This window comes from Nyctereutes procyonoides, unplaced genomic scaffold (genome assembly GCF_905146905.1).
Source record: "Nyctereutes procyonoides isolate TBG_1078 unplaced genomic scaffold, NYPRO_anot_genome, whole genome shotgun sequence".
In the NCBI taxonomy this organism is placed as follows: Eukaryota; Metazoa; Chordata; class Mammalia; order Carnivora; family Canidae; genus Nyctereutes; species Nyctereutes procyonoides.
In genome coordinates, this window is record NW_026575135.1 from 55,713,120 (window position 1) to 55,739,764 (window position 26,645).

General features: G+C 39.0%; 1 protein-coding gene across 1 annotated transcript in view; it reads right to left on the reverse strand.

Annotated features, from left to right (window-relative positions):
* The window catches only part of CHSY3 (chondroitin sulfate synthase 3), a 271,743-nt gene extending 249,248 nt beyond the window's left edge, over nucleotides 1-22,495 (reverse strand). The window contains exons 1-2 of the mRNA XM_055302209.1: nucleotides 21,641-22,495; nucleotides 18,976-19,259 (exon numbers count right to left, since the gene is read on the reverse strand). Of these exons, the coding sequence (XP_055158184.1) occupies nucleotides 18,976-19,259; nucleotides 21,641-22,448 (1,092 nt within the window). The 5' untranslated portion in view covers nucleotides 22,449-22,495. The remainder of the gene's footprint in view (nucleotides 1-18,975; nucleotides 19,260-21,640) is intronic.
* Nucleotides 22,496-26,645: the final 4,150 nt, after the last annotated feature.

A 26,645-nucleotide genomic window follows, 5' to 3' on the forward strand; every position in this document is an offset into this window, starting at 1 on the left:
TGCAGCCAACTTCTTTTCTTTCCAATTTCCCCCTATTGAACACATCTGAACTTGTTTATTCCAATCTGACAACATAGTTTTAAAATAAAAATGAAATTTCGTTCTCTGAATGTTTAGGCAGAATGTCAATGTAACGTAACAAGAAGAATATGGTCTTTGGAATCAAATGAACTAGAATTCAGAGCAAGACTCAAACAGCTCCTAGCTGTGTGAACTTGGGCAAGTTACTCAACTGCTCTGATGTGTTGCCAATGTGGACCCTACGGCAAAGGACAGTTTCACTCACTTAATCCTCCTTATGACTCAGAAAAGTATGTGAAGGCATCCAGTACAGTGCTTTCTATATAACTAATGATCAGTAGTTATTTTTATAGCTACATGTCAACATAAATCAATCTTTTGCTTTATTGTTATTATTTCAGGTACTCAAGTTAAAAAGCTTAGATAATTGCTCATCATATTAAAAAATACTAGACAGTTGCAGACATTTCCCAGCATAGTCTTTGTTCTTCATGAGATAAAGTAAAATGAGCAGAATCACACTAAGCTATAGTTCAGCATTTGCTTAAGTTGTCTACATTGTTTTTTACACTATCCTAAATCCATCCTTACCCTGGCTTCCATTTTCCCACAGGCTATTACCTTAACTGTTAAAAAGATGCAGACATTTGGGATCCCTGGGTGGCGCAGCGGTTTGGCGCCTGCCTTTGGCCCAGGGCGCGATCCTGGAGACCCGGGATCAAATCCCACATCAGGCTCCCGGTGCATGGAGCCTGCTTCTCCCTCTGCCTGTGTCTCTGCCTCTCTCTCTCTCTCTCTCTCTCTCTGTGACTATCATAAATAAATAAAAAAATAAATAAGTAAAAAAAAAAAAAAACTTAAAAAAAAAAAAAAAGATGCAGACATTCAACTAAATCGAAAATAAGTAATTGTGCCCCAAACCCTAAGGTACCTAGAAATAAACCTAACCAAAGGGTGAAAGATCTGTACTCTTAAAAACTAGAGAACACTTATAAGAAGAAAATTGAAGAGGACACAAAGAAATGGGAAAACATTCCATGCTCATGGATTGAAAGATTGTTAAATGTCTATACTACCCAAGGCAATCAACACATATAATGCAATCCCTATCAAAATAACACCAGCATGTTCACAGAGCTAGAACAAACAATCCTAAAATTTTTAATGGAACCACAAAAGCCTCCGAATAGCCAAAGCAATCCTAAAAAAGCAAAGCAAACCTGGAGGCATTACGATTCTGGACTTCAAGCTATATGACAAAGCTGTAACCAACAAGACAGTATAGTGGTGGCACAAAAACAGACAGATGCAGAGACTGATGGAACAGAAGAGAGAGCCCAGAAAGGAACCTACAACTGTATGGTCAACTAATCTTTGACAAAGCAGGGAAGAATATTGAAATAGAAAAAAGAGAATCTCTTTGACAAATGGTGCTGGGAAAACTGGATAGCCACATGCGAAAGAATGAGACTGGACCACTTCCTTACACCACAAACAAAAATAAATTCAAAATGGATGAAATATCTACATGTAAAAATCAAAATCCTAGAGGAGAACACAGGCAGCAACCTCCTGAGCTAGGCTGTAGTGATTTCTTACTGGACATGTACTGGAGGCAAGGGAAACAAAAGCAAAAATAAACTGTTGGGACTTCATCAAGATAAAAAGCTTCTGCACAGCAAAGGAAACAATAAAAGTAAAAGGCTGTTTATAGAATGGGAAAAGATATTTGTAAATGCCATATCTTATAAAGGCTTAGTAACCAAAATCTATAAAGAACTTATGAAACTCAAAACCCAAAAAAACAAATAATCTGGTATAGGGTAATACATGTAAATGACATCAGATTTAATATCAAAAGAGAGAAGGAAGTCTCATTGTGGAGCCCAGAAGAAAGTGGGATCACATCTTTAAGGTGCTGGAGGAAAAAAAACCATAGACTCACAGTTCTATAGCCAATAAAAACATCCTTCAGGAATGAAGGTGAAGTAAAAACAGTCTCAGATGAAGGAAGACAAAAGAAATTCCTTGACAGTTGATCTGCTCTAAAATAACTGGTAAAAGTTCTTCAGAGAGAAGGGAAATGATACCAGAAGTTAACCTGAAATATCAGGAATGAAGGAGGATCAGAAGAAATGGTAAAATCTGGGTTAATTTAACATTCTATTATTTATTATTTGACATGCTCTTGGGTTCTTTAAAATATGTTTTATGGTTGAAAAAAAATTGTAACATTTTCTGAAATGAAAGTGGACCACTTTCTTGTATCACATGCAAAAGAAAATTCAAAACAGATGAAAGACATAGATATGAGACAGGAAACCATCAAAATCCTAGAGGGGAAGATAGGCAGTAACCTCTTTGACATCAGCTGTTGCAACTTCTTACTAGAGATGTCTCCTAAGGCAAGGAAAACAGAAGCAAAAATATATTGGGATTTAATCCAAATAAAAAGCAAGCTTCTTTGCACAGTGAAAGAAACAATGAACAAAACTAAAAGACAACCTATGGAACGGGAGAAGATATTTATAAATGACATATCTGATAAATGGTTAGTATCCAAAATATATCAAGAACTTCTAAAGCTCAACACCCAAAAAAACAAATAATCCAGTTAAAAAAATGGGCATAAGACATGACTAGGGGGGGATCCCTGGGTGGCTCAGCAGTTTGGCGCCTGCCTTTGGCCCGGGGCCGGATCCTGGAGTCCCGGGATCGAGTCTTGTATCAGGCTCCGGGCATGGAGCCTGCTTCTCCCTCTGCCTGTGTCTCTGCCTCTCTCTCTCTCTCTCTCTCTCTCTCTCTCTCTCTCTCTCTCTGTCTATCATGAATAAATAAATAAATAAAATATTTTTTAAAAAGACATTACCAGACACTTTTGCAAAGTAGCCATCCAGATGACCAACAGACACATGAAAAGATGCTCAATATCACTCATCCTCAGAAAATACAAATCAAAACTAAAATGAGATATCACCTTATACAAGTCAGAATGGCTAAAATCAACAACACAGGAAACAAGTGTTGGCAAAGATGCAGTGAAAGCAGAATGCTCTATTGTTGGGAATGCAAACAGTTGTAGCCATTCTAAGAAACAGTATGGAAGTTTCTTAAAAAGTTAAAAATACAACTACCCTGCAATGTAGCAACTGCACTACTAGATATTTACCCAAAGGATACAAAAATATGAATTCAAAAGGATATATGCACCCAATGTTGAAAATGACATTATTAACACTAGGCAAATTATGGAAAGAGACCAAATGCCCATCGACTAATAAATGGATAAGGAAGATATTGTGCACATACATACATACACACAATGGAATACTACTTGGCCACAAAAAGAATGAAATCCTGCCATTTGCAATGATGTGGACAGAGCTAGAGAGTATAATGCTAATAAGCAAAGTAAGTCAGTGAGAGAAAAACAAATACCATATGATTTCACTCTTATGTGGAATTAAGAAACAAAATGAATGTAGGGGGGGACAAAAGAAAGGAAAACCAAGAAATGGACCCTTAACTATAGGGAACAAACTATGGGTTACTTGAGGAAAGGTGGGGAGGTGGATGGGCTAAATAAGTGATGGGTATTAAGGAGGGCCCTTGTGATGAGCACTTGATTCTGTATGAAAGTGTTCTACACCTGAAACTAATATTACACCATATGTTAACTAACTGGAATTTAAATGAAAACTTGTAAAGAAAATAAAACATAAAAAACAAAAGAAACATCTGATCAAAATGGCTCTACAAAATGATGCCAGGATTACACACCAATTTTTTAAGCAGAAGAAAATCTATTAGATCCAGATCTAGATTAATTTGTCCACGCTAGATTAATTCTACTCTACAGAAAAAGTACAGCAAATGCACTAACAAAAAAGTATTTTACTATTCTCTATCATTCCAAAATCTATGACTAATAAATGTATGTACACTGGTCATGAGAATCATATACCGCTAAAATCACTCCTTATTCAACTTACCTAAGGGTTGTGGAAACTGGCTGGAAAACTAGATGTCACAAAGAATCATGCATGTAAATGGCATGTAAAGTGAAATTTAACACTAGTATGGAGAAATGGAAAACCAAAAATGGGATTCACCACTCAAATTCCTAAAAATATTTTTTTCACATAGTATTTTCAGTCACAAATTTTCTTTTGGACAAGGAATAAAATGAAAGCAGGGGTTCTTTAAAAAATAAAAGTAAAATGGTTTACATAATCAGTAATTATCAGCATCATTACTTACATACTATATACAACTGATAAAACCTGGAGAGCAATGGAACAGATCTGCTTTCCATTATTACCAGACACAATTTACCACTATCAAAGCTGATAAAATCAATTTCATTCATTATTACTGTTTCAAGCAATACTTCAAATGATGTACTTGACAAAATGGAACTTTTTGTCTAATTAAAAAGGAGATTTAAGTTTTGTAAGCTTCGTATAGTTGGAAGGTATCTGCCAGGCTGGGTCTGGCATTTAGGAATGCAAAACCATGTGACCTTGTGTTTAAAGTATCAAAACTGAAAATAAGATGATGCATTTTCTCTCTTAATATAGCAATTTGGTTTTACATGAAAGGTGTAATCAAAATTCATACTGTGTCAATAACATTAGGCCAGTGTAGCTGTATTTGTTAGCTAAGGCATCATTTTTGAAACGGATTTATTTTCTACAAAAAAAGGACCAAAAATTAAAATGTATTTAAATGAGGGTCTTACAGGACCTGATGAAAACACATTTATAAGGTGTGCTTCAAGCCATTCTACTTTATTATAAAATATCATAATTATTTTATAATTATGTATATATTTGGTATTTCAATTAATACACTATCATTCATTATATTGCTTAACCTTCAAAAAACTAATTTATGGTATGCTGTGAAATGCTCTTTAAATGAAGAAACAGATCAATTCAAACGGATTATTTTTAAAATTAAGAATTAGACAATCTATATGTAGAATCTACTGGAGGGAATATAAAAATATTATTGTAACAAATGTGTTTAAGAACAAGAGTGATCATCAGTTACATGCTTACAATCAATAAAAGTAAACATTCACAAATACTACTATAAAATGTTTTGTCAGAAAAGCAAATACTAATTAACAAAGTTTATTTGATTACACTGGGTCTTTCTATAGACTTTTCAAAGTCAGCGTTCTCGCCGTGATATGACTGACCACAATTTCTTAAGTCTTTAAAGTTATTTAATTAAAATGGGAAGGCAAAATAAGAAAAAGGTTAAACATGGGAAATGAAGAATTTTAAGCAACTCTAAAAGAAACACATGAATCAATATAAGCAATTATATGGATAGGATATCAAGGATGATGGATTTATGAGATACGTAATTAATCTAAGGTTATCCTGTTCTAAATCTATTTGTAACCAAAGCACCTAAAATTCAATTAAGATACAAAAAAGACTATATGTTCATAAATCCTAAATTCCAGTTTCACAAAGGAAGATATGTATCTTAAAGGATTGAAATACTAAGCTAAAGCCATATCAGATAAAAACTTTGTAACATGATTTCTATATTGTATGAATGAATAATCATAACAAATGTATTATAAATCTGCAATACATTGCTTTTCTAAAATTATCTAAATTTTCAAGTGAAATAAAAACAACTTTTGTCCATTGCTAAATAATATTATATAATAAAGTTCCATGGTATATGCTTTAATGACCCAAAATTTACCAAAATTTGTTTGGTAATCCTATTGTAGAAAACTATACAATAACATAATATATTGCATATAAGATCTGGTAAATAAGGTATAAAAAATGGAAGCCCAAATTTATAACTTGACATTTATTATGCTTTATGCCCAATATTCTCTTACTGGCTGCTTAGTAATAAAGCACTTGTATGCCTCCCTATTAAATGTGTCCTCAAGAGCTCATATGTCAATAAATTTACATATGTATATACAAATACACATTTACATTAAATAAATTATACATACTTAACATATAATACAGTAAATTTAATACATATTTATTCACACTAAACATTAATATTTAAGAAATATAAAATATGTATTATTTAAAATAATATAAAATAATATATATTTTATATTTCTAAATCTAAGTCAGTTGGAAAACATGCAACTTTTTTTTATTTTTATTTTTTTTAACTTTTTTTTTAAAGATCTTATTCATAAGAGACACAAAGAGAGAGGCAGAGACATAGGTAGAGGGAGAAGCAGGCTCCCTGCAGGGAGCCCCATGTGAGACTTGATCCCAGGATGCCAGGATCACACCCTGAGCCAATGGCAGACCCTCCACCACTGAGCCATCTAGGTGCCCCCAGCATGCAACTCTTGATCTCCAAATTATTTGAGCTTAATGTTGGGTATAGAGATTAAAAAGGGTTAACCATTTGAGGAGTCTCTTACTCTTTTTAAAATTTTATTTATTTGGTTTTTCAGTTTTTGGTTTTCTTTGCACTTGTGATGAGCACTGGGTCTTATATGGATGTACTGAATCACTATATTGCATACCTGAAACTAATATTACACTGCATGTTAACTGAAATCTGGATAAAAACTATAAAAAAACAAATTTTTTTAGCTGTCTAGAAAAAGTGGGAATATGTATATTGATTACAAGCTGTTGCACTGTCCATTTTCCTTTTGCTCTCACACTAGTGAAAGCAGTATCTCTTAAAATAATAATTTAATTTTGTTTTGAACTATTACACAGCATTAAAATAAAAGAGAATGAAGGGCACCTGGGTGGCTCAGTCAGTTAAGGGCCTGACTCTTGATTTCTGCTCAGATCATGATCTCAGGGTTGTGATACTATGCCAGTGGCAAGCTCTGTGCTGAGCATGGAGCCTGCTTAAGATTCTCTCTCCCCCTCTGCCCCTCCTACCTTGTTCTCTCTGTCACTTCCTCCCTTTCTCAAAAAAAAAAAAAAATTAAAGAGAATGAGGATTTTTTATAATAATGAGATTAATGAGAATGAGGTAATGATATAAGAATAACTCCAAGAAATATTATTCACTGAGAAAAGCAGCATTCACAGAAAAGCGTATAATTTGCCACCTCTTGTGAAAAACACAACTTGCAGAGGCGGGGAATACTGTGCATGCATAGTCTGACATGCAAAAGAAACTCTGGAAAGATGAGTACACAGCTGGTAGAGGGAAGGCCTATCCAGACAGAAGGGGGACAGAAATTGAAAGAGCTTTTAACAGTATCTATTTTTATGCTTTGTTTTTGAACCATATTCTAAGTCCACTGTTTCCAATCACAAATAAAATTTAAATTTGTAAATAATTCAAAAACAAATTACTAATCTTAATAAATTAAATTTTAAGCAAACTTTTTAATCCTATGGCTATGGCTTTCTTTTTACATTTTAAACAGTAACTGTTCACCCATGAATGAAGCTTGCGTAAAACAAATGCATTGGGATTCCTGGGTGGTGCAGGTGGTTGAGCCTCAAACTCTTGGTTTCAGCTCAGGCGATGATCTGGGTGTTGTGATATCAAGCCTGGTGTCAGGGTCTGCACTCAGTGCAGAGTCTGCTTAAGATTCTCCTTCTCCTTCTGCCCTTCCTGCTCATGTTCTTTCTCTCTCTCTCATCAATCAATCAATCTTTTTTAAAAATGCCTTTATGTAGTCTGATAATACTTACAATGGAGCCATACTCCTACCTGCCTAACCTAAGAAATTAACAGCTTTGTGGGCCTCACTTTTGTATTTACAAAGGACTTCAAAGCCAAACATGATGTCTGCCTCCACCTCTTACCGCTTTACCTCTCTGATCTCCATTTTACTACTCTCCTGGCCCCTTCTTCAACTCTAGTTTCTGTTCTGCCTTTGGTGAGTTCTTGACTTGTCCCCTGACCGCTTTTGACTGGAAAGCTTCTCCCTCAGTTACCAGCATGGTTCAAATATCATTTTCTCAGTAAGGCTCACCTAACCACCCTATTTAAAATAACACATCCACTGTCCTGTATTCTTTAGTCCCTCCTGTGGTAATTTACTGTCTTTCCCCTCCAGAAAACAAAACAGGGACTTTTGTCCATTTTTTTTCCCATTAGAAAAGTGCCAGGAATATTAGTTATTCAATAAGATTGGTTGAATCAACGAATAATGAACAAAACTCAATGTATCCAAAATAAAACTCAATTTTTCTCACCCTCTGCCCAGGCCTGAAACACACGAATCACCCACACTTAGTCTTCCTTTATTCTGGTTCTCTAGGAATAGCACTATCATCTGAATCCAAAACCAAGGAGTTACCTTAAACTCTCCATTCTACCGTACATGGAATCAAGCATCTACTTGTGTTAATTTTCTTTCTTCACTAGCTCTCAATGCCGTCTCCTCACCTCTACTTCCACTATGACTCTTTCATCAAAATTCATCTCTTATTGGTGTGGTGCAATAGCATCCTGTTTTTTGTCACTATTTCTAGGGACAAAAGCCTCCATTCCATCCTTCCATGTTATACCCACTAACTGTGTAATCTGATCATGGTGTTCACTAATGAAAAACTCGTCAAAGCTACTCATTATTTATGGATCTGATTTTCCACTCTGACTACTCTTTACAATTGCCCAGAAAGATTTTTAACAATATTATGCAAAAGCTCCATTACTACTATAGTATCTAAACCAATGACATTTCCCCAGGTGATTCTAATAATCAGTGATCTACAAGGTATAATCTTAAACCTTTGAGGATGCTGTACAAGATCTTTCCTGAGTTCTACCAACAGCTATTGAGCGCCATTTATCGTACTCTCAGATATGCTTGAAGTAAACACACTATTTGCCACCATGCTCTCCTTCGACCTTTGCCTTCCCCATGCATCCTGACTCACCTGGCAAGGTACCTATGCATGACTTCCAGTCTGAAGGAAGCACTGCATTTTGCTGTTTTCTTTGGGGACTTCTTTCCTTATAGTCCTGTTATATCCTATATTTTCCTCTATTCCATTAGTAGACTATAGCATGGACATGAAAGTATTTGTTGAAAATGACTGGTAAAAACAAATTTACCCACATAAGTTTTTAAATAAGTTATTGTTTCTGGAATCAAACAGACACCATGATAGCTTTTTTCCTTTTGTGCTCCAATTCAACAATCACAGTTAAAGCAATCAAGTCAATAAAAATATCCCATCTATAATTTTCAGAACTCTATTATTATATATTACTCAAACGTATTACATAAAAAAAACAGTTATAAAAACTCAAGAATTGCATGGATTAAAAAGTACTTTTTTTCTAAGAATGTTTTAAAATCTATCTTTAATTTTTCTTTTATAAAAAAAAAAAAAAGAGTAATATATGAGCCATGAAAATCAGACCATAAGACAGCCTACAGTTGTGAGTGATGGCTTTAAATTTATTGTCTTAAAATCCACTCACTAACTCTTTGGAACAGATGAGTAACAGAAAGAAATGCAGAGTGCTGATTACTCTCCTATGATGTCCCCCAAAGTAAAACAAAAACAAAAGGTAATTTTTACAGAGTAATGAATAGACTGGATATTTGAATACAAAAAAGTCATTTAAAAAGTTATACAGAGCTCTAAACCCTAGAGCCACATTAGAATCACCTAGGGAGTTTTAAACATTACCCATATGACAAGACTCACCTGTATGAGATTCTGAATATAATGGGTGAGGGATGGGTTCCAGCACCAGATTTTTTTTTTTTCCAAAGTCCCCCAGGGGATTCAATTGTGCAGTCAGGCTAGGGAAGTACTGAATCAGCATGTTCCCTGCTACAGCAAAGCCCATCTTTCAAAAAGCAATTGCAATAAACCCTTTCCAATCAACGTTATCCTTTCCCATGAGGGAAAAAAGAATATGAACATTGTAAACTGGAAAACATTAATAGTAGTTAAGAGTTATACAGGACTTATATGAAGCATTGACCTTTTTATGCCTCACAATGGCTCTGTAAAGCTGGGACTATGTTATGCCAGTCTGCTTCTACGAAAATAGCTAACAGTTGCAGAATACTTAACACTGCCAGGCATTATTCTGAGTGCTGTTATATACATTGATTCATCTAATCTTCACAACTGTTCTATGAGGTAGGTACTGCGATTTTAACGATTTGATAGAAAGGCACAGAGAAGCTAAATTACTGTCTAGCACTTTACAGCTAGTGAATGGCAGAGCTGGGATTTGAAGCCAAGTATTCTAGCTCTAGATTTTATTAAAAACCAAAATCCTACTGACCTGTGCTCTACGAATGGCACAAAATATATTAATACACAATAAAATCACTACACATCTTTATCTTACTCATCTTCAGGAAATATTAACACTAATGTGAGAGGAAGAAAGAAGGATCATGTGATCCCAGTTCCAAAACAGGCATCACTGGTGAACCCATCTGGAGCTTTTATGACTTAGAATGAAAAAGAATTTAGAAGGATGACAAAGATGGGGAAACCCAACTCTAGAAGACATGAAAGCAAGAGACTGGTTAGAAGCCAGGCCCCTCCTCCTTGTGAGCTCCATGAAGACAAGGAAGGTCTACGTTTGCTCACTGCTGACAGTGCTCAATAAATACATATAAGCAAATGAAATCAGCTAGCTACAGAAGATGTGAGACAACTGAATTCTAAAGCAGACTTTTTATCTTAACGCTGTATTTTTCTCATATTTCACAATACCCATAATGTATAAAACCTTTATTCTATATAAAACTTATTTCTGTATAATAGATTATATTAGAATATACTTTTTCATTAAAATGTTGATCTTTCGACATTTTAATTTGTGTATGCAAATTTTACCATAAAATTAATTTACATTATATAAAAACTTAACAATTATATTCATATAATTTTTTAAAAGATTTTATTTATTCATGAGAGACACAGAGAGAGAGGCAGAGACACAGGCAGAGGAAGAAGCAGGCTCCCCACGGGGAGCCTGATGCAAGACTCTATCTCCAGGGAAAACGACCTGAGCTAAAGGCAGACATTCAACCACTCAGCCAACTGGGTGCCCTTATATTTATAGAATGTATATAATTATTATATGATAAATTATTAATTAAAATAGACATTTCTAATAATCAACTCAATAGCTATGTAACCACATTGCTAATTCTAGGCCAAGTTGTTAGGAATTCTCTTGGGCCTGACTCTGTGCTCCTCAGATGGGATGGCCATTGGGTTTCTGACGTGGTTTGACTTCTTCATTTGTAGCTGGTGTCTCTATCATCCTCTTGATGAACAAAACACAATCATATATCTATTCTTAACCAATGACACAACAGATGCACTCTGGGTTCTCACCAGACAACATGCATAATTCAAATTTCCTGTTGGCCAACCTAATGTACAACATCTTAGTGAGAAGTAATATCCATGAAGGGCTCTCTGAAGGCTATTCTAAATTTTAAAATAAAATCAAGTAAGTCACCAGACAATGATGCACCTGAACATAATTGCATTGTTTCTTTTTTTTTTAAGATTTTATTTATTTATTCATGAGAGACACAGAGAGAGAGAGAGAGAGAGAGAGAGAGAGAGAGAGGCAGAGACACAGGCAGAGGGAGAAGCAGGCTCCATGCATGGAGCCCGATGTGGGACTCGATTCCGGGTCTCCAGGATCATGCCCTGGGCTGAAGGGAGCACTAAACTGCTGAGCCACCCTGACTGCCCAACTTCATTGTTTCCAAGTAGAACTCCTTCAGTAGAACTGCCCTTCTGTGTTGCATCCCTGGTTTATGTTGAGGAGATTAATAAGAAACATGGAAGTAAATCATCCTATTATACTCACAGACGTGGTGCTGAGTGTTGTAATCCCTCAGAGCCCCTCTCTGTTCTATGGGAAAGATTTCTTTCAGATCTCAATATTTAGATAAGTTAGTGTTCTCTTTAATACCAGCTAAACAGGAGCCTAAAATATTTTTAATATCATTTTTCTTAATTTTTACATCTTTGTTTTTCCATTATTTCTCCACATTTTAATTTTATTGTATATTACTTTTATTAATATGTATCTATTTTTAAAACTCTTTTTAAGGTACTGATGCTCTATAAATAATTAGGGCTAAAAATAAAGAATAAAACTGAAAGACACAATGAAAAATTAATATACTATGGATGGTAAAGAATGAGAGACACAGCTTTCAAAATTATGAGTGATGAGTAGGGATTTTAGAATATCAAGGAATTAAGAAATCCATTTCATTTATTAGTTAGCTCCAAAACAATGCTTACAGATTTTTTAATACTATTTTGACCGGTTAATTAGAATTTATAATATATTTATTGTACTATAAATGCCCAACACCTTTGCAAGACAGGGTAACCTTAAATAAATGTCATGATTCAAAATGATTTATAAGTGGTTAAGCCTTAACTAGAGTGTTAATAGGATAGTGATTGAACAGAACGTCAGATTTCTGAAGAACTGCAACCCCCCAACTGTTCAGTTTACTGAGATTTTCTTACTGTTTAATAATATCAAATAATGACCCAGATGCCTGAAGATACTGATTTTTTTTATTTTAATGAAGTTCCTGTTTAGCTCCAATATCCCATTATTAAAAGGTACACCTTTATGCAAAACAAGGAACATGCTATAATCAAAGTAAAATGTCGTATTAGTTATATGACTGAATACATTTCTTTGTATAATGAGCACTAATTTACTAGATAGAAAAAAGTGAAGTAAATGTTTTTCAAAATATAGGTATTTGGAGATCAAGACAAAAGAAGTAGAAGTAAAAAACTGACTTGGAATTTCTTCAGGAATTTAGTATATTTGTGGTCAATTTAGGAAGAAGAATATTCAAAGTTTTTAAACTAAAATTAATATTTATGTTATCGCAGAACTTATTTCAAAATTGTGTGGAGGCATCTACCTATTTTTCACAACTTGTAGGAATCTTCTTGTAAAGCACATACTGTCACAATTCAGGTGATAAGGCATCAGTTAACAATAAAAATAAACTAGCTACGACTACAAAATATGAAAAACCATACCTTATTTCTCCTTCAACCTGGAATGCGATTTCATTTTGTACAAGGGAGAAACAAAACAATGTGGCAGAAAAGAAACTGTATAAAATCAATGCATGATGATTTCATGTGACAAGTGGAATGGGGGTGGGAAGAGTAGGTGTGAGAAGCTTACTGCTTTTAGTTAAAAACTAAACTGTGACTGAATAAGAACCAAGAAAAGAAGTTTGAAAGTCTGAATTTTAGATCAAAATCCCCACTTAGGCTTTTCCATACATATTAATATACTTAAGGGGCATCAACCATGTTCATGATAGAGCAAAATTAGCATTACAGAGGAATGAAGCCCATAAGTAATAGCAAGATGCTAAGAAGGATGTGCAATAGTCCTTTAAGAATGGCATAGATATTTTAACCTTAATGGTCATGTTATGAAGAAGTTATATGTAGTTAAGGTTTTTATGGTGTAGCTCTCTGGTATTACAAGCCCAGAGAAACACTTTCAGAACATATCCTTTTGTGAAATAATGGAATCTTCTAGGGTGTTTATAGCCTTTAGGGGGCCAAGATTAGACATAAGACATTCTGGCTTGAAATTAACTCTTTAAAGAATCTAATAAAAAATCTGTTTAGTCATAAGAAATGGTTTTTTAAACCCATAGAGAAATATTTTTTATCAACAAAGAGCTACATTTTATTTGAAACAACATTTAATTGAATGAAATAAAGATATATATGTTCTCTGGCTCCATTTAAATATAAACATTAAAAAGATAAATACACGCTATTCCAAAGATAAGTCTTAGACTATGAAACATAAAACTCCCTCACAGGGAGAGGAAGAATCATTGAAATTAAAATCACTTTAATGCTTGAATATAAAAGATCTTACAAAAAGCCAAAGAAACACAACTTCCAATTCTGCTAAGACACGGGCTGAAAGTGAATTGTTTAAACTTTTTCCTTTAACAGCAGAGACTTTCTAGGTACTAAAAACATAGCTAAAACAAAGAAAGTTTAACTATTCTAATGATATACAAATTCTAACAGCCAAGGTGAAAAAAATAATTCTTCTATAAATTGCAGTATTTAAAATACATATCTCATTCTCACTAGATCAGTTCATTTTCTAGAGACTACTTTAATAAAAATTTCAACATGTGGATTATCTGTCTCAAAATATGAGGACTCTATGTATACATGGGCCAGGCAGTTAGAAAAAACATGCAAGGAGAGCTTGGTGTTAGAAACAGGACCTGGGAGAAGAAATGTGTGGGAGATATCAGAAAGGGACACAGAACATAAAGACTTCTAACTCTGGGAAATGAACTAGGGGTAGTGGAAGGGGAGGAGGGCGGGGGGTGGGGGTGAATGGGTGACGGGCACGGAGGGGGACACTTGACGGGATGAGCACTGGGTGTTATTCTGTATGTTGGTAAATTGAACACCAATAAAAATTAATTTATAAAAAAAAAAAGAAAAAAAAAAAAGAAAAGAAAAGAAACAGGACCTGAAGGGGACTAAAGACCGTCTGTCTCTACTAAAGGCATCAAAAAACAAAAACAGAAAACCTTAAAACACTCTAGGAGCCAAACAATGTTTAAGAGCCATATGCAGCCTCCCAAGCTGCCAGATTGTAGCTCAGATAACTAGGAAAACAGTAGCCAAGACAGAGCTCTACCAAAAAAGTCAGTAGATGCCAATAAATTCTCACACTCACAGGGTGAATAAAATAGAATGATTTCTCACGAACATGCTTCAGTTAGTAATCTTTACTTAAACAATTTGAGGTATAAATGAGCACAAAAGCAACCCATCAAGTGTGTTGATTATTAACATCTGCCATATGTCCTTAGAATCTAGATGTTTCTCCCTCCAAGCAGCAAAGGGAGAATCCTAATTTTGACTGTCCAATGGTCTCAGGCACACAGAGAACCAATCCACCTGAGGCTCACCAGCAACCAAAGGCCTTTTAACTCAGAAGAGGTCAAGAGACTCTTGGGCCCTAAGTATGATCTTGGCACACATCACATGATCTCTTGCGATACTGGGATTGGCCAACAAAGCACGTTAATTTAATGAGAACTTGATGAAAAGCAGAGCATACCAAAATGCATTTGTAATCTATTTTATATATCATTAAATATAGAAGGAAAAAAGTACAAGGGAAGGAGATGGTAGAGAGAGAAACAAAGCAAGAAGCTCATAGGTAAGACATATCCCAGACTACCAGGACCTTACCCTGGTAGGAAGTGAAGCTATCTATCATTTCCTGAAAAAGTGAGCAACATCAGAATGAGGTTCTACATACTAGAAAGAAAAGCTCCTGGGTATTCATATAAATTGACTGCAGAATGAGATACTACTAACTTCCTTTCCTACTGAAAATTCCAGAGAAAATCAGAAAAAAAAAAAAAAAAGCCATTGTTCTGCCAACTGATCTAGAAATGTATGCTTTAATTTTTTTTTAACAGAGTCTGATCTATTTGGGATTCCTTAAATATGTATTTAGATAATCACTTGTTAAATAATACTTTATGCATTATCTCCTTAAGATAAGCTATTAATATGGTGGTCAAAGACTGAAGCAAATATTTGTAATGCATCATTTAAATACACAAACTTCCATGTTTTATAATAAGTTCTACTGACATTGGATTCCCTATACTTCTACAGTACCAAAACATTGGTTTCTTGTTCTTTGCCAGAAAAGCGTAAACTTGGACTCTTTAACTGAAAAGCATTCAGTTTATTTTTAGTTTGACTCTTTTGAGATAGACAAATCACTCATTACTAATACTTACTAAATGAAATAGAATACCGATGAATCCATATTATACATAATATAGTACACAATCTATTCAGCAACAATATGACAATAACTAACATCTACTGACAATTTACGAGGTGCCAAACACTGTATTAAGGGCTTTACATAGATCATTTTGCCATTTCACTTAATCTCCAACAGTAGATACTGTTACAATCTCTAATATCAGTTGAATTAAACAAGGCTCAAAGAAGTAATTTATAAAAGGCAACAGAACTCAAACGTAGTTCAAGTTTACCCTCTCTTTTTCTCAATTATGCTTAATTATAAATACAAAGAAAGTACACTTTCACTGAGCAGTAAAGAATTCTAGAAGATTCCATGGTTTTATAAAAAACATAATTTATAATAAAGAAAAGCTACATTGTCTATATAGTTTAATAGATTTGTCCAATTCTCTTCCTGAAAGATCTGGAAGTCTGTTCATCACTTTTAAGAGATAAAAATCAATCATGAATGTTTCATATATTCAAACTCAAAAAATCGTGGATTGTGCTCTTAACTCTGCTTGAACTTTTACTAGGAGAAAAAGCCAAACAGAATCCTGATATCCATGAAAGAGATAAAGGAAATTCAAGATTTTAAGAGAATTCCATCACAGATGGTTCTTTCAAAAGAAATATGAAAAGAAAGTTAAGGATCAATTTCATAACTTGTTATATGACAAGATACAAAATCTCACCTTTGCTGAAGATGCCAATGCACAGTAGAATAGATTACTTTTCCCATATAACGTGAACAGTAGCAGAGAATGGACATGATCTGAACTAACCTAAAATCCAAACTGGAACCCCCTAGTTTGACTGTGATCCAATTGACCTAATCAGGTGTCTCATTAACAAAGAACACCTTTGTTTGGCTGTGATCCAATTGACCTAATCAGGTGTCTCAAAACGAAGAACAACATCCTAATATTAAAATGCTGAAATTACAACTTAATTGTGTATTTATCTTTACTGAATGTATTAACAGATATTGTTTAATATGTCCCCTGGTAATGAAATTTTCCATCATTCCTTTAAATAAGACTTTGAGACTTTGTATTACCAAATTGATGCCCCCTCTAAAATAAATACTGTTTAAATACTCTTTAAAAACTGAAATTCCAAAACAAAACTATACAACTGTTGAGCAAAACAAAGTGAATAGCACAACTTCAGAAAAAAAGTATTTTCTACTGGCAGGAAAAAAGGTAGAAATGATTTTCCACATACAGATTGTGAAGTCAGTGATGTCCTAGTATGAGTCCAAAATAAAATGTATTTTGAAGAGTTAATGAATATATTGTGATCATGAAGTTACATCTTGTAAGATTTGGAATCCCTTGGCTTGTCTATTCTTTTATGTCAGTTTATGATAAGATGTAAAATTCCACTTATTCTAACATAGAGTATGCACATCTACGAGAATTCCCATCCATTTTAATCAGAACAAATGCCTATTTTAAAAATAAATATTAAGTCAATTCTTCGGCACATAGGTTACCTGAGCATATTTTACTCTCTTGGAATATAAATGAGTACATGGCTAGGTGAAGACTATGCTTTCATAGCATAATCAATGAAAACATGAGGGGAAGGACATTTAAACAAAAGGTCTGTTAAAACTTTCTATGTGATATTAAGCCAATAAAGTATCAGATAAAACACAATAAATTCCCACCTTTAATTTTAAATATGGTTAATTTTGTTTAATCATCCACACAGAACAAATGTCTCCAAAATATCTTCATACAAACAAAATCAACCTAATGTGTTTTCTATACTACTTATTTTTTGCCTTCTAGTTAGTTTTACATTACATGGAGAAACACAAATATGTTTCAATAAGTTTATTCTAAAATAGCTATTTTTAACTATAATATTCTTGCATATATTTTATTCTACAGGGTAGTCATAGTTTTACAAAAAAAAATACTCTGTTATCATACCAAAGGAATGAGGTATATAATATTTTAAATTTGCATAGTATGTAATCCAAATAAATGGTCACTGATAATTTTTACTTTCTATAATAGATAGAAGAAATATTCCTCCAAAGTAAAAATATTAAGCAAAATTAACTAAAGTGGGATTACACTTCCAAAAGAAGAGTGAATAGGACTGCATAATCTTGAGGTATCGTGACTTCACAAGGAACATATTTTTAAGTTTCTTCTGTACCAGGAGACACGAAAAATTTGAAAAGATAAATAAATGAGTTAAGTTGTAATTTACAAATGTGTGCATTGGGTAGCTGAAGTGTATCAAACCCCAAATACTTAAAAACCAAACTATTGGAAAGTGCAATACACTATTTAAATGTTAAATCCAATTTTTACTAAGATTATCTTTTAGGGAAACTAATTTAAATAAAATTATATTTCATTTCAAAACAAATTTCTGAAGGAAAAAAAAATCCCAGATATTTCATAAAGCTAATTATCACAATAAAAGAACAGTTCATAACAGATGATCTAAGTAATAGCTGCTGTTCAGGAAATGTAGTAAGAGCAGACAGAGACCAATTTTAAGCAATCAATCATAATATTAAAGTTACTTAACATCATCATAACTACTTCTGTTTTCCCAGGGAAGTAATTCCCTTTATTTTGTGAATAAATCTATCATAAATGATATATAATGAGCTAACTTTTCCTATGCTTTAAAAAAACAGCATGTTAAATTTCCACATGAAAATCTTTCAAGAAAGAATTTTCAGATTTTAACTATTTGGAAACAAAGAGATGTGATTATATACCTAACCAAAACAACAACAGCAACAACCAACCAAGTACCAAATGCTAAAGGCAGTAACAACCCGAGAGAACAAAATCAGTCCTCTTGTTAGAGACCGAAAATGGATAAGCATGTATGTAAACAACAGTAAATCAAAAAGATGGAAAGTAGCATCTTCCAAAGATGTGACCACTTATATAGGCTGCTACTTAAAGCTGAGGGTCATGCTAAAATACTTCAATCGGTCTCAGCCCTGTGAAGAAAGTTGTCTTCCACAACCACCGTTGTGTCCATTCCTGGCTGCTTCTATAATTTTCAAGCAAATAAAAAGATACTGAGAAATTAAACAAAATCACTGCCCCAGATTATGAATTGGCATGCACCTGTAACACGTGAACATTTTCATCACAGACTGTCTTACCTCATAAGACCATACACACTGAGTCCCGCCAAAGCGTCGAACACATCTTCCTACTTCGACGTCCTCATGAGTGGTGTACATTTCTCTGAGGCATTCACCAATATGTGGCACCATCCTCCTGAGAACCTCTCGACTGAAGATCATGCCAGGTCCCCCCATACAGAAGTTCTCTCCAGGCTCCAGCCCCAATTTTCCAAGTTCTTCAATATTTCCCAGGCCAGTCTGACCCAGGTAGAGAGGCTTGCTGCTATTCAGTGATCGAAGAAACTCTTCTAACTTATCACCTACAAAGAGAAAGGCAACAGTCACTCCTTTTCCTCATTTCATTATTATTTAGAATGTACAAAGTAAGAGAAAGAACTTCCAACACTCCCCGAAAGTCACACTACAATTGAAAAAAAAAAAACCTCTCTGAATATTCTATTATTTTAAAACTACTAATTTTCAGTTACTAATTAAATCATAATGGAATGTTATCAATCTTTTAATTAAAAGCCTGAAGAAGTCTAACAACCATCAGACTTTGTTTTGTAAAAGGTGAGATAATGACAAGAATAATGACAAATTTCTTAACATATATTTGAAGTAATGATAATTTTTTCAGAAAACAATGTTATATTTAGTATTGACTGACAGACTGTTGATATCCAATAAATATTTTCCCTGATAATTGATTTAGTTGCGTTTTTGTCCTTAACTTCACATTACTGAACAGTCATATATAACCCAAAAGCTGATAAAGAGAGGATATTAAAGTCTCTTGGAATTTAACTTTGGAAAGCATCTTTTCAGAAAAAATAAATATTTGTTAAAAATTAAATAACTTGTTTCCTTACAGTACCTAAGTTCATCAAGAGAAACTATTTAAAAGTAAAACTCTGTAGCTAAAACCGTTTGAACACATTAGGTATTCTACAAAGGGATACAACGAGGTAGTCACCTTCTTTATATTCCCAGTCAGCATCTTTAACTATCATTTTTTTTGATGAGCCTGGCACTTGAAGTCATTTATCTTGATTCCATGCCTCGCCCCTTGGATCTCAATGAGTTTGGGCTATTATTGGGTTCTTAATACAAAATACATTTCATTCTTAATAGAAATGGAAAGACTACGGCACTTCAGTGTTCTGAAGGACAATCTTTCAAAGCATTGAGAGAAATGACAGAAGTAGATGCTGTTAATGCATTTTAGAAATACTCTGCAAAGTATGGCAAACTCCTGCCAGGAAGCCTTTGTGATTTTAATGAGGCACAGAAGAGAAGGGGACTACACAATAAAGGATTTATCGCTTACAAATATAGATATCTGTACATAGGAAATCTATAAAAGTGTTTCCATTAGAAATGCAATCATTTATTTTTATATCGAATTATCAATGGAATGACTTCACTCTTCCCAATCTCACCCCAAGAAATCCCTAGTTATTACTCTACACTCACTCCCTGAGCCAAAATGTAACAGATCTTGTTCGTTTTCCCTTGAATCAGGTGAAAGACTACCTAGATCAGGAGGAAGCAATGAGGCAACAAGAGAGGTATGCCCTGGGAAGGGCTGCCTCCCTTCGACCAATCCATCTCTATCTCCGCAACGGGCAGGACTGGAAAGATTTACTCCGGCTCTTAGGAACTCGTCTATGCGGAGTTTAGAAATCTCTGGCCAAAGCCACCCACACCCAGGGTGAAGGACCGCGCCTCTTTTAAAACTGACAAAGTTTTCTCCTGCTGTGGCTGTGCGTGGTTTTGGAAAGGACTTCCAGGCTCCGCTTATCGCCGCAGCCACCGAAACAGACTGGCAAGGGTCCACACTAGTGTACATGCAGCCTGGAGCTCCTGGGATCTGGAGAGTTCAACGAGCGCTGTCCCCTTCTTCTCCACCGCCAATTCCTAAAGACACATTCGTCTCCTCGGGGTTTTACAGAGGTGCGGCGGGGAGCGGGGGGGGGGGGGGAGGGGGCGTGGTGGTGGTAGCGGCCGACTCGCTGCTACACTGTAGCGGCTGGAAGGAGGGGAGCGCTGGAGCTGCGTGGGGGTGCTCAAGGACTCCCAGGGCGTGGTGGGTCGTGACAGAGGCAAGGAAACGCACAGGAAACGGTCCGGAACAGCGAGAAATGATGCCTTAATCTCACCAGCTCCTAAACTGCGCTAGATCCAATGAAGACAAAAGGACTGTAGGCTAAAGCCAGCACACCCTCTCCAGACGGGCTCTCGCCCGCGTGCTCCGTCTTCCTTTCCATCACCGAGGACACGCCCCTCTGGATAGATTTGGGAAACTACTCCCACCCAGGGCTGTCAGAGCAGGACAGCGTGGGACCAGCCTGGCTAAGGCTGAAGTCCCTTGCCACACCGCTCTCCCACACAGCGCAGAGTAGGGGCAAGCGCTGGGCGGAGGCGAGCACAGCAAGAGTGAGGAGGGCGAATAAAGCCGGTCGGGTGTGAGCGGGGGTCCAGACCGCAGGAGGAAAGGAGGAGTGGACGAGGGATGGTGGGCGGAGGCGAGGGGGTGGGGGGGACGGCAGGCCGGGGGGCTGCAGGAGCCCCGAGCACGTGCCGACGAGCAGCAGAGAGGGGCTGGGCAGGGGCCGGGGCCGGCTGCAGAGAAACGGGGGAAGGGGGGCGCGGGAGAGGGGGGGGCGGGCAGGCGGGACAGCTGGCGCTGGGAGGTCACCTTTGATGTAGACGTCGTCGTCGGCGCGCATAAACCACTCATACTTGTCCAGGTAGTGGTCGTGCATGTACTTGATCATCATGAAGGACTTTTTCTGGGGAGGGTAGGAGTCGTCCACCCCCGGGAGCGCGATGACAGGCAAGGGCGGCGGGGGCTGGCTCGCGCCGGCGTTCGGGGACTGCTCACTGGAAAAAAACTCCACGCGGCCGGGGATGAAGCGCGCCCAGGTCCGCTGCGCCGCTAGCGCGCGGCTGCCCAGGTACTTCTGCGCGGTCATGACTCCCACGTACAGGAAATCCCGGGGTCGGGAGCTCGGGGCGGCGGCGCCCCCGTCCCCACTGCCGTTGTGGTTACTCCCCGGCCGGCCGCTTCTCCGCTGCCCAGCCGCGCCCCCGTCCTCCTCCTCGGGGTCTCCTTCGGCCACGCGGGCGCCTGGCAGCCCCGTTGCGCCCTCGGGCTCGCGTCCTCGCCGCCGCTGCTGCAGCGGGGCTGGCTGTTGCCAGGGGCTGCTCCGAAAACTGGTCGCCCCGGGCGCTGCCTCGGGCAGCGGCGGCCCCGGGAGCTCCGGGCGCGCGGGGGGCGCCGACTGCTCCGGCCGCGGCCGGGGCTGAGGTTGGGGGAGCGGCTGCTGCGCGCCGGCGCCGGGGCCCGCGGCCGAGCGGCCGTAGTAGGAGCAGAGGCTGGAGCCGCGTCTCTTCCTCTCGCTCAGCTCCGCCACCCTGGGGGCGATGAGCCAGGACGCGGCGGTGAAGCCCAGCACGAGCCCCAGCGCCACGCTCATCCACGGGCGGCGGGAGCGCACGGCCATCGCGACTGCCCGCGGCGCGGGCGCTGGCCCGGCGGCTGCGGCGCTGCGCGCGGGTCCCCCGGCTGCCGCCCGCCCCTCCTCCGCCTCGGCGCCCCCAGCCCGGGCCGCTGCCCGCAGCCGAGGCGCCGACGCCGGCTCCCGCTCCCGCTCCCGCTCCGGCTCCGGCTCCGGCTCCGGCTCCGCGTCGGAGCGCCCCGGGCTGCAGTTGCCGGCTGCGCTCCCCGCTCCGCTCTGGGTCCCGGCTCCGAGCGAGGGTCGGGAGTGAAACTTCTCCCGGCGGCGGCGGCGGCGGCGGCGGCGGCGGCGGCGGCGGCGAGAGGAGCTGCAGCAGGAGGAGGTGGAGCGGCGGCGGCGGCGGCAACGCGTCCGCTCCGAGGCTGCCACCCTGTCACTGGCGCGCCTGGTCCCTCCCTCCTCCCTCCTTCCCGAGCCCCCGCCCTCGCTCCCCGCCTCCCGCTCCCCCCGCCCCCCACAACCCCGCCGCCGGGCCGGGCCGGGACCGGCCCCGAGCAGGAGCCGCGAGCAGCGCCGCCGGCAGCCCGCGAGCCGCGCGAGCCGCGCTGTGTCCCCGGCACCCGCCCTCGGACGCCCTCGGACGCCCTCGGACGCCCCCCGTCCGCGCCGCGGCCCAGAGCCGGCCTCCTCTCCGGAAGGAAACGATCCGGGTCGGGCCGCCTCCGGCTCCCAGCGCCGACGCCCCCTCGTCCCTCCGCCCACGGCCCGAGCTCTCCGTCCCATTTCCCGTCGCGTCCCGCCCCCCTGCGCGCCTCGCTGCACCCGCGTCCTCCCGGCGCGCGCCGGCTCCACTGACCTCATCGGCGGAGCTCGGGTCCCCGAGCCCCCGAGCCCCCGAGCCCCCGAGCCCCCGGCGGGCGCCCGCCGCTGCCGCCCGCGCGCCTCCCCGGGCCCACAGCGGGTCCCGGCCCGGGTGACCCTCGCCCACTCCGCCCCGCCCAGGTCCGAGCGCGCTCCGCGCCTCGCGGTTGCGGCGCTTTTCGCGGTCCTGTCAGCGCCGCGGCTCGGTCGCTCCCCGCTCTCCGCCCGCGTCCTGCTCGCTGCTGCGGAGACCAGCCGCCCCGTCCTAGCGCCCCACCTCCCGGCCTTTCCGACTTCCCAGGCCCGCCTGCACCCTTCGCCGAAGCGCCACTGTCACCGGGTGTCTCTCCTAAGACAATCTCAGAGGCATTGGGAACCTTCTCTGACGGATCGCGGGGAGTGGGCATTCAGTCCCCAAAGAAGAGAGCAAGAGAGAGCACCACGTTCCCCACCTGTTGAGTCGGGAAGTGTGGGGCTGCCCGCCGGGCTCCTGTCTAAGAAGAAGCGACAATCATGAACTATTTTCAACCTCGGTCAAGCCTGATTCGGTAAGACTGGCAGATGGTGGAGAAATGTGAACAAATGATAGAGCCAAGAACCAAAGCTTCCATTTAAGAAAATGCCTACGCCCCCCCCCCTCCCGCCCCAAATAAGTGAAGTTCATCAGAAAATATAATAGAAAATATGATTTTTATTCTTGTCTCTAAACTTTTATTTCCTAAGGCGATGACAGGTAATGTTTCTACTCGTCCGATGAGGGGAAAACATCTTCGGTGACGGAATCTGAAAGAAAATTAAATCGTATTGGCCAAAATTACTGAAAGTTACATTATGAAGAAATTAACCTGAGGAAGGGGGACATTTAAAAAAAAAAACAAAAACAAAAACAAAAAACGTTCTCTCTAGAAGTTGCGAATCTAGCTAATGGTCTGGGGTGCGTTTGGCTTTCCAAAGTCTTTCCTCTTCAGATTTCGGTCTTCTGTTTTGTGCATCAAATGCAAAGGGATGGTATTGAGCAGCATTAGACATAGGGCTGGGTGCAGCCAGGTGCTGGCAGCCTCCCTGGAACAGCAGGCCTGCCCGGGGCCCGTGGAGGAGTGGTTCGTTCCACACCAGCCACTGGCCGTGCATGAGCACGTCTGACTAAACGTTTCATCCGCTAGACAATGAAGCTGCTTTTCCATGTCGCCGTCTTGCCCAGAAACACTTGGGAATACAGGTTATTGGGCTCTTTCTCAAAGTTTCATTGTAGCTAGAATACAAAACTATTGAACAATCCCCTTCAGATTTAAAAATAGATCCTCCTAAGGATTTTTTGACTTTCTAAGAGTGCTGTTCAATACAACTCTCCCTATGATGGAAATTTTATTTATCTGACTCTTCATTAAGGCCTCCGCTCACCTCACCGTGTATGACTGTCGAGCCCTTGAAGTGTGGCTAATAAGATTGAGGGAATGAATTCTCCCCTTCATTTTACCTTGATTTTTATTTAAGTAGCCCCCATGTGACCGCCATGTTGAACAACACATTTCCGGAGAAAATCCACAACATGTAGTACTATTACATATCATCAAGTGTGTTGTACTACTACATATCATCAAGTGTGTTGTACTACTACATATCATCAAGTGTGAAGAACACCTACCTACACACCAGCGTACTCTCCCCTGCGATATCCAGGGGGGTTTCATTCTAAATGAGTGCCATTCTTTTAGTAGATCTACAAAACCATCACTTCTCGTTGACCACAAATAACCCACTTATCAACTGTTTTAATATTTTGAGATAACGTTAACTTTATTCATTTATTCAATAAATATGTACTAGAGATTAAGCATGAGGGTGAAGTCTCTGGACATGGAAATATCAACAAGATACTCACTGCCACATATCATGAAGTTTACAGTGCAGTGGGGAAGACAGACACTAAGCACCACATTACAAATTGAATTATCACGGTGGTGACAAATGATATGAAAGGAAAATACTTGGAAAGTAATTTATTCTGGAACTCAGGGAAAATACTTGGAGACATTGAAATAAAATGAAAAGTATTGAAATGATGTTCCATCCTGGCCAAGTGACCTTGGGAAAATCATTTAAATTGTCTGAGCTTTAAATTTCTAATCTGCGAGTACATTTCTGCGAGGATTTATTAAGATACTATATAGAAGTGCTTAGCACAGTGTCTAGCTCATTGTAGGCGCTCAGGAAGTGTTGATTGCTCTCATTTTCTAAACTTTCATGATAAAATGCCTTAGATATCACTCTACTTATTTTTAATGATATTTATCCTTTGATTTATTTAACACATACTTATTTAGTGTGTACCAAATGCCAAGCACTATTCTAGAGAAACAGCAATTAACAAAGCACAGCTCCTGACTTTATGGGGATTATTCTACTAAGGAGGAATTGCACACACTCAAATACATATAATGTGCTAACTGATGCAAGTTTAAAAAAAAATAGAGATAGTGGGTATGTACAAGTGTTAGATGAGACCATCTTTGACTGTTCAGAGAAGTTCTTTCTGATAATCTTAGCACAGAACAGAAAAAAAAAGTGATGAGACTAACCATAAAGATATCTGAGGGAAGATTATCTAGGAGGAGAGAATAGCTGACACAAAGGCTTGAGACATTCGTGGATTGTAATAAGGAACAGCAAAGAAGCCAATGTGGGTTGCAAATGGGAGGGAGCTGGTGACTTGCTGGTCATTGAAGCTAGTGCTGTTCAACAGAATTAGAATGTGAGTCAGAAATGTAAGACATGTAATTTAACTTCTTTCTTGTACATGCATTTTTTAAAAATGGGTGAATTCAATTTATTTATTTTTTAGGTGAATTCAATTTGAATAACATATCTTATTCAACTCCATATATCCAAAATATTATCTTGGCAACTATGTATATAATATATAAATAATAATATAAAATTATTACTTAGTCTACATTCTTTGTATCAGTACTAAGTTTTCCAAATCCATTGTGTATTTTACACACTATAGCACATCTCAAGTCAAACTAGCTACATTTCAAATGTTCAAGAGGCACGTGTAACTAGTGTCTACCACGCTGGGCAGTACATACTGAGCCTTACAGACATTTGTAAAGGCTTGGACTTTTGTTCTGAGTGACAATGAAGGTGTTGAGTAGAGCGGTGGTATGGTTTTTATTTATTTATGTTTTACAAGGACCATTCTAGCTGCTGTGGGAAGAGGAATCTAGCAAGGGACAAGGATAAAAGCAGGGAAAGCATTTAAAGCATTATTGAGGTGACCTCCATGACTTCTTCCCACACAGTGTCTGTGTCTCTTCCTCATTTGTATGAGTAGAGGTATTGAGAAAGTTTTTCCTAAAAGTTTAATTTCGTATATAT